The 12,693-nt window shown below is 42.1% G+C and overlaps 1 protein-coding gene across 1 annotated transcript in view; it reads left to right on the forward strand.

The window, feature by feature from the left end:
• The window catches only part of NOL10 (nucleolar protein 10), a 94,327-nt gene that overhangs the window by 17,279 nt on the left and 64,355 nt on the right, over window positions 1-12,693 (forward strand). Inside the window, exons 6-11 of the mRNA XM_075923499.2 lie at window positions 2,315-2,451; window positions 5,949-6,014; window positions 6,617-6,677; window positions 7,275-7,360; window positions 7,733-7,811; window positions 11,222-11,371. Coding sequence (XP_075779614.1) covers window positions 2,315-2,451; window positions 5,949-6,014; window positions 6,617-6,677; window positions 7,275-7,360; window positions 7,733-7,811; window positions 11,222-11,371 — 579 coding nt within the window. The remainder of the gene's footprint in view (window positions 1-2,314; window positions 2,452-5,948; window positions 6,015-6,616; window positions 6,678-7,274; window positions 7,361-7,732; window positions 7,812-11,221; window positions 11,372-12,693) is intronic.

The raw sequence follows: 12,693 nt of genomic DNA on the forward strand, positions 1-12,693 counted from the left end.
TGGCCATCGTAAGGATTGGAAAAAGAATTTGTGAGGTTATCACAAGACATTTTGTTTATAAAGCTGTTTCCTGTCTGGTTATTAAAAGTAGATCTGCTTTTCTGTATTTAGCTGAAATTGGCCATATAGTTAGATGTAGAAAAACTATCTAGAGATCTTATCTAATTCCATATTTTCCTTTTTGTATGTTTTTTTAACTTCATTATCTAAACACATACTGTATTGGCAGGGAGAAAAACTGAAGAGACCAAATAATCTTATCTACTTGAAATCAGTAATACAGTCATGATGTTTTTACTCTGAGGCATTGCTCCAGAAATATTTACTATTTGATGTATAAGTTTAGAAAGGAATGGTATTTTGTTCCTGACCTTTTCAGAGAAGATTCTTTCCATTTGTCTCTGTGGTTCCCATTGGCTCCATTTCACCATTTGCAGCCAAGGGGAGCTGCAAGAAGCAGAGCCTGTGGGATCCCAGCCCCGGCTTAAAATGATATAATTGTAATTGTTTAACCGGTTTTAATTGGTTAACTGCTATGACCATTATGTGCATGCCTGGTTTGTGTTAGGAGATAAATAAGAAGCTTCCTGATATAAAAATACAGGTTCAAACTCTCTTAACTGGAATTCCCTGGTCCGCTATGGATGTTGCAGGACCAGAGAGTCCCAGTGGAGGGCCAGAGTAAGGAACCCTGCGGATCCAGCAGGGCAGTGGGCTGCCCTCAGGGAGCTGACGGCGGGCCCGCCCAGTGCACGGTGGCAGTACTGCCCAGCGGGGCTGGTAGTCTCAGCGCATGGTGTGCGAGTGGCTGCCTAAGGAGCCCCGCTGCTCGTGGAGCCCCACTGTGGTGTGCATGGCTGCCCAGGGAGCCCCAGCATGTGGTGTGCACAGCTGCCTGAAACCCCATCGCCTGGCTGCTCAGCGGAGTCCCAGCAGGAATGGCTGCCCGACGGGGGCAGCAAGAAATGGGGAGCCATCTGGGAGGCCAGCAGCTGGGCCTGGAAGGAGGCTCGTGGTAGGGGTCCAAAAATGACCTCCCCTGGTCTGGCAAAATCCCTTATTCAGGACCAGTCAGGTCCTGCGGGTGCCAGATTAGGGAGGTCCAACCTGTATGAAATAATTAATAGTATTCAGGAGGTAGATCAGAAATTTTTGTCCTCCCATTCTCATAACTTTAGGAGGATGTATGTAATAAAATTAAAAAGGAACAAGTTCAATACTGATATAAGGAAGTAATTTTTCACACAATCTGTAATGACTGCTGGATCACATTGCTATTTGAAGTCGTTGTGGCTAAGAATTTAGTGAAATTCAAAATGGGATCGGACTTCTACATAAATAACATCCACAGTTGCTGTAATTAATGACGACAAATTGTGTTGGAATGGACATTCAACCTCCAACTTCAGGGTTTGTCAGTCTTTAATTCTTGGATCATAAATTCTAATGTATGGGGCAGATTATCCTTCATCTGCCTGTGGCAGGATTCTTACACCTTCCTTTGAAGCATCTAATGCTGGCCAGTCTCAGATACAACACTGGACTAGATAGCTTTCAAGTGTGATTCCTGTTTGGTAATTCCTATAATCCTGTTAACTCTTTCCTCCGCTCTCCAGGATACCCCAATTCGTTATATTTAGTGTTTCGGTCTTCACTTGAATATATCTCCCTTTGCCAGAAGTTTAAAAGAAGTTAAATGCTTGTAAGTCTGACCTGCCCTCAGGATTAGTCTAGCACTGGTGAAGCTCCTCTGGGGTTTGAATGGTGGAAGCACTTTCACAGTCCGGGTGCAGATACTTTTATCGATGTCATATGTTAAGCAACAGAGAGAAAATCAACGGCAGCTAGCCTATAATTGCACTTCCATCATTGCTAGCCATACTGTTAGACCAAGTCTGCAAGATTATCAAAGATGCCCTTCTGTTAGACATCTCTCATTTCCCTCCCTTGAAGGAGTGTTGTTGATAGAAGCGCTGTTCATATTTGACTACACATTTCAGACAAATGAACAGAAAATGCCACCTCCATTATGCAACTTTTTTAAGTGCATGTTGAAATTTCATTAAAAACATAGCTTGAAGACTACAAAAATAATTTGGAAAGATTCTCTTCAAACTAATTTATCAAACTTTTTCCCCATACCTATCAAGGCAGCATCCAAGTTAATAAATGTTACTGTTGATTAAATGCAATGTTAAATAGGCAAATGAATTAGTTTTGATTAAAAACCCATCGGATTGTTAAAATCACTGGAGTTTTGAGAAATGAGGGTGGGAGAAATAATAACCAAATCCTTTCTGCTTTGTGTTTTCAGATTGTTTTCTTGCAGTGCGACAGATACGTTGAGTTTCATTCTCAGCATGGCCGCTATTACAGGACCAGAATACCAAAGTTTGGTAGAGATTTCTCCTATCATTATCCATCCTGTGACCTGTATTTTGTAGGAGCAAGGTATTGATCCAGATGAGATGGTCTCTGTTTTCATTTTTCTTAGGACTGTTTTTTTCCAGCTATAAAATGAAGCTAAAATATACTGTAAAAGTTGATGATTCCTTCTAAATGCATAGTGGAAAATGCCGTTCTTTAGTGAAGAATAGAAAACATTGGTAATAGAAAATCTAAGTTGGTCCATTAAACAGACAGTACAAAATTAAATTAAAGGTAATTGCAAAGTATTTCAGGAAAAATCACATCCACGGGTAACAAAACTGGGAATAACTGCTTAGGCAGTAATAATGCAGAAAAAGCTCTGGGAGGTATATTGGATCATTAATTTGAATATGAGCAAACAATGCAATGCAGTTGCTAAAACAGCTGAAATTATTCTGGGATGTATTAAGAGGATTATCATATGTACTATAGGGAAGGTAATAAGGAAGTAAGCGACAGGTCGACTACCCGGTAAGCCTAGTCACTATTCAACTAGTTGCATACCCCCCCCCCCTTTGCAGCCTCTGTATCAGAGGCACCAAATGGGAGGAGATGGTGCTGGGGAAAGCCGGCTTAAAAGCTGTCCCCCAGCCTGCTCAGCACCATCTCCATGGGGGGGCAGGAGAGACATAGCTGCAGTGGGGGAAACAGCGTGAGCGGAGACCGAAGTGAAGCAGTCTCCACATGCATGGGTTCCCTGCTGTTCCTCTCCCTTTGAAATGTACAAGTGCCATGGGTAGCAGTTGGGGCCCCGCACGAGTGGGGACTGTTGCAGTCCTCTCTCACGCAGGTTCCCCAGTGCCCTCTTTGTTTGAAGAGGCACTGGCAGCTCTTGTACATTTCAAAAGCAGAGGCACAGTGAAATAGTGTGTGCCCTCCTTATTGCCTAATCGAGTAGTCAATGGAAATTCCATCGACTAGCTCAGTGGTTCTCAAACATTTTGGGTTCCGGAGCCATTTACATGCATAAAAATTTATGCGGAGCCCCAGCGGTCCACTGATTGTATGTGTTGTACCTATCGATGTTGGCCGCATTAGACCTTGCGGAGCTCCTAAGGGAAACACTGGACTAGCTGATTAATCTAAATTTAACAACCCTAGAAGGTAATTGTCTCACTCTCCTTAGCACTGCTGAAACCTTGTGGAGTACGTTGTGTCATTTTGGGCACCATAATTTTAAAAAATGTGAATAAAATAAGGATAGTCCAGAGGAGAACAACAAAAACAATAAAAGGTTTGGAAAACCTGGCCTATGAAAAGGTTTAAAAATCTGGGCACATTTAGTCTTGAAAACAGAACAAGAAATAAGGACCCTAATCTTCAAGCAAGGGAGATTTAGGGTAGATATTAGGAAACGCTTTCTATCTGTAAGAGTAATTAAGTTCTGGAACAGGCTTCTAAGTGACATTGTGGAATTCCCATCACTGTTTTTTTAAGAACAGGTTGGACAAACACCTATCAGGGATGGTGGAAAAATACAGCACATTGGGCTGGAATAGATGACCCCTCAAAGTCTTTTCTCACCCTGCATTTCTGTGATTCTTTAAATCCCCTCATTTCCTTATGTTACCATTGGATAGTTGTCTTCCCACTCATGTTCTTGAAAATAGCTGTCAACAATTACAGCACAACATATTGTCACCTGTGGATTATATGATTTAAAAACCCAAAAGTCAATTCATATTTTTCATTGTTTGTCCTGTTTTTTTGTTTGTGGGTTTTTTTAAATTTAACTCAATTTAATAAAATTATGTAAAATTATGGAGTCCCTAGGAAAATTGGGGAGTGAAAGCCACATGTTGACATTCAAAATTTCAAACTCTTAAGTGTTTTCTGTGGCTTGCATTATTTCCTTCCAAAAAAAACAATCTTCTGAGGGAAGGAGAGTCTGACTTACCTGGACAGTGAGGAAAGGGTTAAGCTACTCTGGAGGTTCCCCTGAGGGAAGGGGCTTTGGGCATTCAGCCAATGAAATACAGATAGGAATTTAAAACTGAGAGGGTTTTTTGCCCCCTCTCTTCCTTTGTTTTGAGATCAGAGCAGTTTTCCCCAGGTAGCAGGAGAGAGGGGCTCTCCCAAGAATGAACTCCTTGAAATGTGTAAGTATGGAAAAGTTTAGATAGCCTGTCAGGTTTTATTGATTTCCAAACCCTCAAACAAGGAAAACATGTCTGATCTGGTTAATTGTTTTTTCTCTTTTGTAACTAAGGTTTACAACCCAGGGATTTCCCCTGAATCTTATTTCACTCCATGGCTTTTAGCACCTAGTCAATTACTGTGTTTGCAACAGTAGTCTTGTTTTGATAATAAAAATGTTTTCCTTTTTGTTTTGATTAGCTGGTATTGATTGATTTTTGTGTCCTTCAACCAATGTGCCTAAAAACAACAACAAATGGTCTAGTAGCATTTTATAGACTAACAAAACATGTAGATGGTATCATGAGCTTTCGGGTGCACAGCCCAATTCTGAGCAGAGCTCCATTATTCTCCTCAGATTCCCTCTGTTTATCTTCCCAACTTCGAGAAAAATGGAGGTTGAGGCAGGGGGGAGAGCTTTGCCTCAGAGAGCGGATTCCCAAGCGATCTCTTCCTGGGAAAAGGGTTTATTTTATATTTTTTAAAATTATCCTTGGGTGGTGGCAGCAATTTTTTTTTCTTAGATCTCAGGGAAACTGACACTGGACAAGTTTGTCTCTGGGAGTTAGAGACAGGTTCTTACTGAGTTTATTCTGCTAGCCAGCTCCCATATCTACACTTGAAGTGCCAGGTTGGGGAATTGAGCCGTGACCGATGGGAAGGAAGATTAGCCAGGGCCTGCTGATTGTGCCAGGGACAAAAGGGGTAGCTGCCCCATGGCTCAGGGATTTAAAACAGGGGTGGGGTACCTTTCTTGGGTCACGGGCCACTGACTCACAGAAAAATCCATCAGGGGCTGCACATAAGTGAGAAGCAAAACAAAAAAAGCAAACAAACCCTCACTTATGTGGCTTCTGACTTATTTTTCTGAGTGTCAATAAGCCACTCCCCCTATTCCCTTTGCAAACCAGAGCCTAGGGGGACCCAGGCTAGTGGATTTTGTATGCTTCAGACCCACGGGGGGAAATGGTGTAGAGTTTGGAGTGCCAGCATGGGCTCCCCCATGTTGAGGGTGGGGAGCCACAAGCCTTGGGGACCGAAGCCAGGTGCTGCATCTGGCCCCCAGGTCTAAATTTCCCCATCCCTAATTTAAAAGCACCTGGGCTCCCGGCTGCATGCATTGTGGGTGGCATTGTAGGACTGGCCAGCCTCCACCCTGCCATTCCCAGGGCACAGAACTGCCTTCTCATCTTGCCCAGGGGCCTGACAAGTCTGTCAGCTGCCCTGATCAGAGGACAGGAGTTTTCCTGCTCTATTCAAATATAACTTTTCAGAGAATAATTTGCTATAAAAATATTTGAACAAAAATTGTCTTATGGTTTTCATTCATTAAAAATATTCAGCATTTAGACAGAAAATAATTAACTTTATTTTCGTTGTAGTTCTGAAGTATACAGATTAAATCTGGAGCAAGGACGGTACCTGAATTCTCTACAAACAGATGCTTCGTAAGTCTCTCAGTTTATCATTTTCATTTCAATTTTTCCAGTAGGGGGAGCCAAATGTCTAACATGTTCAGTAGCATGAATGGTATGCACAATCCAAATGCACCTTAATGTAAATTAAGGTGGAGTATGAAAGAAGTATTTTCAATTCTGAGCTTCCCACTTTAAAAAACTTCATTCTGACAGTTACACGCTCAACTTATTTCTGTGGATAAGAATTTTAAATTCCTAATCTGCTTTTCAAAGTAGATTTTATTAAACTTCCTTTTGATTAACGTGACAGCATTTAACCATCCCCAGTGTTGTTTGGTTTAGCTATCATATGTTAGCTGATTTCTACAGTCTTTAAGGCATAAATGGGTATTGAGAAGGGAGTTAGAGGAGGTGATAGACTTTTATATCATTTTGGAGAGGATTCCAAGTACACGAGGGGATGAAGAAGGAAACAATAAGATACTTATGGAAGGAATGGACAAATAGCTAGTAGAGGATGGGATTGTTGTCAGAATGGTGCTGATGGGACAAGCATGATGATTAACATTGTTTTAGCTATTTTTCTAAGTCGTTCTGTGGGTCATTAAACTTTGTCCCTTTTTCTGTTCTAGAGAGAATAATGTTTGTGACATAAATCCCATACATGGCTTATTTGCTACTGGTGCAGCTGAGGTAAATGTTTAAATTAACCTGTCTAAGAATTGGGGCAGTACTACTTATATTTTTCTTGGTGATCATATGCAGATAACAGGAATAAATGATAATATACAGCTGAAGAATTAATTTCATGTAATTATTACATCAAATGTGAATTGATTAAGATGTTTGATAGCATGGCTCTGGAAATAGCTCTGTTTTCAGAGCACAATGCAAACAGAATTTATTTCCCTATATTGGGTATGGAGGCATTTAAGATTCCACAAGTAAACAAAGAAAATAATCATCACATTTAATTTTAAAATATAGACCCGTGTATAACCTAAATAGACTGTACACATTCTGTTACTATTTTAGGATTTAACATTTTAAAGACATTCAGATCTTATAATATATTTTAAAAGTAGAAGAAAATGAAAACGGAGCAATTATGATGTCCTCACTTGAACAGCTCACAGAAGGATTCTATTTACCTTTGCTATTAAAATGGATCATCAATACATCCAGCATCCTCTGTTTGCTTGTTTGGTTTTTTTACTTCTGACAGGTCTAAAAAATTGCACTGTTTAATGTTGAATTATATTTTTTTCATTGATTATTTATATTGTTTAGGGGAAAGTGGAATGCTGGGATCCTAGAACCAGAAACCGAGTTGGTGTCTTGGATTGCGCTTTAAGTAGTGTGACAGTAGATACAGAGTAAGTAATGGTTGGCCATTAGTGCATGAAGTTAGGTCCTAATTCTACTCTGCAGTCCCTCTACACATCAGTAATCTCGTCAACACTAGTGTATAAATACTAGAATACTGTAGAATTGGTCTTTTATTTAGAAAGTTAGGTCTGTTATTTCATCGATCTGGCAAGCAAAAGCTAATTTTAAAAAATGCACATCAACACGGGGCATCTGAAGATGAATGCTAATATTTCTGAAAAATCATTGGTGTCCCCATTAGTTTATCTAATTTCTGAATATATAAACAGTATTTTCAGCTGTTAACTTATAGGTATGTTAGCAAATATTCACAATCTTTACTAAAAGGAAAATATAATTATGAATATTGTTCTTTTCAGGATAGATGGCTTGCCATCTATTTCAGCACTGAAGTTTAATGGAGCTTTGAATATGGCTGTTGGCACAAGCACTGGGCAGGTAGGCATGCTGTTGAATAAATTTTATTTGCCAAAGAGCTTGAGAGCTATAGTCCTCTTATCAAAGACCTGGATCTTTTAACACATTGAATATAATTGTTTTGAAGCCAGCATGTACTAGTGGAGGAGTTAAATATACTTATGCAAACTTGGCATTTGTTTGCATAATACTCAACATTCAGGTGCAGAGTAACTTCATCAAGAGGAATTAAAGAGCTCTAGCATAACAATGTAGTAATCTGATGATGTACCTATGGGAAGGGGGAATTTTGTAGCATTGCTTCTCAGTGTAACTTTCTATTGATTCAACACTGTGAAGAAGTTACTGTTTGTTATGGTTTTTGCTACTTTATCCCACCTCCTGTCTTTTGAAGTGAAAGGGGTTGTTTTCCTTCTTTTGCTCAGCCATTGCTGGGTGCAGTTAGGGATTACCCAACTTCAGGTCATTGATTTAATATTACTTGAGTTGTCCATGTGTAGTGCAGTGTTAGGATTTCTCCTGTCTTCAATACTCTGTTTGGCCTGCTGAGTCCCAGGTTGAGTATTGTTCATGTATGTTTGCTTTCTAATTACCTGTTCTGGATGCTTTGAAAGAGAGAGTACATCATCTGAATACAGGCAGTCCCCGGGTTACGTACAAGATAGGGACTGTAGGTTTGTTCTTAAGTTGAATCTGTATGTAAGTCGGAACTGGCATCCAGATTCAGCCACTGAATCTGGACACCAGTTCTGACTTACATACAGATTCAACTTAAGAACCCCAGGCGTCCCCAAGTCAGCTGCTGCTGAAACTGATCAGCAGCTGATTCCAGGAAGCCCAGGGCAGAGCAACTCTGCCTCGGGCTTTCTGTAGTCAGCCGCTGGTCAGTTTCAGCAGTGGCTGACTTGGGGACGCCTGGGGCAGAGCAGCTCGGGTGCTGCTGGGTTGGTCCAGTAGCGCGGCCGCTCCTCAGTGCTACTGGACCAACCCAGCAGCACCCCAGCTGCTCTGCCCCAGGCGTCTTGATTCAGACAGGTTGGTCCAGTAGCGCCAAGGAGCGGTGCTGCGGGACCAACCGGCAGCGCCCCACCTGCTCTACCACAGGCCCCGGGGTTTGCTCCACATCTCCCTGGTCTGCTGGGGGGGGGCACTAGCTGCGTCCCCCCCAGCAGACCAGGGAGATGCTGAGCAAAGCGGCGGAGGACCCGGGGCCGGACCTGCGGCGCTTCCAGATCAGCTGGAAGCGCCGCGGGTACGGCCTGGGTCCTCCGCGGCTTTGCTCAGCGTCTCCCTGGTCTGTAGACCAGGGAGACGCTGAGCAAAGCGGCGGAGGACCCGGGGCCAGACCCGCGGCGCTTCCAGATCAGCTGATCTGCAGACCAGGGAGACGCTGAGCAAAGCCGCGGAGGACCCGGCCGGACCCGCGGCGCTTCCAGCTGATCTGGAAGCGGCCGCGGGTCCGGCCCCGGGTCCTCCGCCGCTTTGCTCAGCGTCTCCCTGGTCTGCTGGCTCCCGCAGCGGACCAGGGAGACGGGGAGCAGCTTTTCTCACCCCGGAGGAGGTGGGTGGCGGGACCAGGCGTCCCGCCGCTCGAGTCCTCCGGGGCGAGAAAATCCCCGTTCGTAACTGCGGATCCGACATAAGTCGGATCCGCGTAACTCGGGGACTGCCTGTATATGAGGCGCAAAGTCTAGAGTTTCTGAACTGAAGAAAATTTAGTACTGTTGTAGCTCTGTTTATGTGTAGAACTGGGTGCTTTATAAAGGTAATAAGTATCAGAGGGGATGCCACATTAGTCTGTTATCCACAAAAACAATAAAAAGTCCTGTGGCACCTTTAAAGACTAATAGATTTATTTGGGCATAAGTTTTCATGGGCAAAGATCCACTTTGTCAGATGGTCTTTGCCCACAAAAGTGTATGCCCAGATAAATCTGTTAATCTTTAAGGTGCCACAGGACTCCTCATTGTTTTTACGAAGGTAAGTTACCATTAGCGTCTCCACTTAAACTGAGACGCTTTTCAAGGCCCAATGATAATCAATGGGACAGTTGGGACTAGAATGTAAGTCTCCCGAATCCCAGGCCATGGGTTTATCTACTGGAACACATTATTTCCCATAAAGGGAATGTGAATGCTAATGTTTTCAATAGAATAATGAAAATGACCCCAGGTATAAAAATCAACCCCAGGTAGTAAGTTGATTTAAAAACTGCTAAATCCCAAGAAACTTCTAAGAACCCATATTACATATTTTATTTGAAGTTACCTTGCCTTATCTTGTGCCACTGAAGGAAAAATAGCACTAGAATGCGCAAGAGAGAGAGAACCGTTCATTTTCAGTATTTACTAGTTCCATGGCTCCATTCCCCAACCTAGCACTTCGAGTGGAGATATGGGGACTGGCTAGCAGAATAAACTCTGTAAGAACCTGTCTCTGTAATTCCTAGGGACAAATTTGTCCTGTCTCCGTTTCCAAGTATAACTAAAAATATACAATAAAATCCTTTTCCAAGGAAAGAGACCGCTTGGGATCCCCTCCCTGAAGCAAAGCTCTCCCCCCTGCCCCAACCTCCATTTTGCTTGGAGTTGGGAAAAACAGAGATAGTCCGCAGAGAACAATGGGACTCTGCTTCTCCTGGATAATTTAGGCACATAGGTTTAAGGACACAAAAATTAACCAATACCGGTTAACCAAAACAAAAAGAAAACATTTTTATTATTAAAACAAGACTACTGTTGCAAGCATAGTAAATGACTGGGTGTTAAAAGCCATGGATTGAAATAGACTCACAGTGAATAATCCTTAGTTACAAAAGAGAAAAACAATTAACCCGCTTAGACATGATTTTCAAACCCCCAAACAAGGAAAACAATAAAAACCTGACAGGCTATCTAAACTTTTCCCTACTTAAACATTTTAAGGAGACTGTTTCTGGGGAAAAACTCCTGCTTTCTCCAAACAAAGGAAAAAAAAACAACCCTCCCTTGTTTGAAATTCCTTATCTGCATTTCATTGGCTGAATGACCAAAGCCCCCTACTTCAGGTGCATCTCCAGATTAGTTTAACCCTTTCCTCACACTCCAGGTAACTCAGACTCTCCTTTGCAGTTCCTATTCATGACAACTAGGAAGTATAGTAAATGCTTCCATTTATACATGTGTCCTAGAAGCATCTGTCTGATATTGGTATAAGAGATTAATTCAGAGTAAACCAGGTCTGTTTATTAAAGAATAACCTGAGAACTTCAACTGCTTCTTAGTTTTATTTTTACAGACTTGTCTAAACACAAAAGTTGTACCAGATTAACCTAAAGGTGTGATGTTTCACAAATTTAGTTCAACTATTACAACATTGAGTGTAGGCCAGGCCTAGGTTGAACCCTCTTGGTTAGATACTACAGAGAATTTCAGCTATCTTTATTTTTCTAGGTTTTGTTGTATGATCTCAGATCCAATAACCCATTAATAGTCAAAGATCACCAGTATGGCCTGCCTATTAAATCAATAGAGTTCCAGGATCCATTGGATTTAATAATATCGGCAGATTCCCGAATCATAAAAATGTGGAACAAGGACACAGTAAGTCTGTATTTTGCTCTGCTGATGCATTAAGTTGTTTTTCATAATTTTGTTTGTGATTTGAACTTGTGCTTTACTCTTATGCCTGCTTTTCAGTATAGTGAGGTTTTTGTCTGTTCTAATTTGCTTAGTATTTTTATATTCTGTATAATTTTACAAACAGATCACTTGGAAAATCTTCAGTAAGCTCTTGAATTCACAGATGCACAACTGACAGTTTTCAACAGTTATATAGCTACTTACAAGCCCTTTTAAGATAAAGATCTAAACTGTTTGTAAAATTGGTGAGATTAAAATAAGGCACAATGTTTTCCTTCCTCTGTCCTTTTGGCACAATGTCTGTTTTTCCCCAAATGCACTTAACTGATTTCTAACTCTTATGATCAAAAATCTGTAATTAAAGGAATCCATTTTAATGGATCAGATGCTTATATTTACATAACTCTACGAGTACAAAGAAGCAGAAATTAAGTCTACTTTCAAATTGCAATTTGCAATGTTATATATTGTATTGATTAATTTATGGTAGCTATTTTAACCTTATAAGCTTAAAAGGTAGAGAGAAAGTTGAGCTTTAAGCCTGAATATCCACATAATGCAGGAAATGTCATGTTTGTTGGGTGTTTGACAATCTCTATCTTAATCTCTTCATTCATACTAATGTATTGAATGGCGTTTACTACACTTCTCGGCCTTTTGGCTAAGATCATGTGCTAATTGGCAGATCCATACCGCTATTGTAGCTTAGTTTGATTTCATGTCGTACATTACAGGCAGTCCCCGGGTTACGTACAAGATAGGAACTGTAGGTTTGTTCTTAAGTTGAATCTGTATGTAAGTCGGAACTGGCATCAGCCGCTGCTGAAACTGATCAGTTTCAACCGCGGCTGAATCTGGATGCCAGTTCTGACTTACATACAGATTCAACTTAAGAAACCCAGGCGTCCCCAAGTCAGCTGCTGCTGAAACTGATCAGTGGCTGATTCCAGGAAGCCTGGGGCAGAGCAACTCTGCCTCGGGCTTCCTGTAGTCAGCCGCTGGTCAGTTTCAACAGCGGCTGACTTGGGGATGCCTGGAGCAGAGCAGCTGGGGTGCTGCTGGGTTGCTCCAGTAGCGCGGCTGCTCGGCGCTACTGGAGCAACCCAGCAGGACCCCAGCTGCTCTGGCCCAGGCGTCCTGATTCAGCCGCTGCTGAAACTGACCAGCAGCGGCTGAATCAGGACACCTGGGGCAGAGCAGCTGGGGTGCTGCCGGGTTGGTCCGGAGCGGCGCTGCGGGACCAACCCAGCAGCCCCCAGCTGCTCTACCCCAGGGGTAGGCAA

The sequence above is a fragment of the Pelodiscus sinensis genome, chromosome 3, assembly GCF_052426305.1.
Source record: "Pelodiscus sinensis isolate ZL-2025 chromosome 3, ASM5242630v1, whole genome shotgun sequence".
NCBI lineage: Eukaryota > Metazoa > Chordata > Testudines > Trionychidae > Pelodiscus > Pelodiscus sinensis.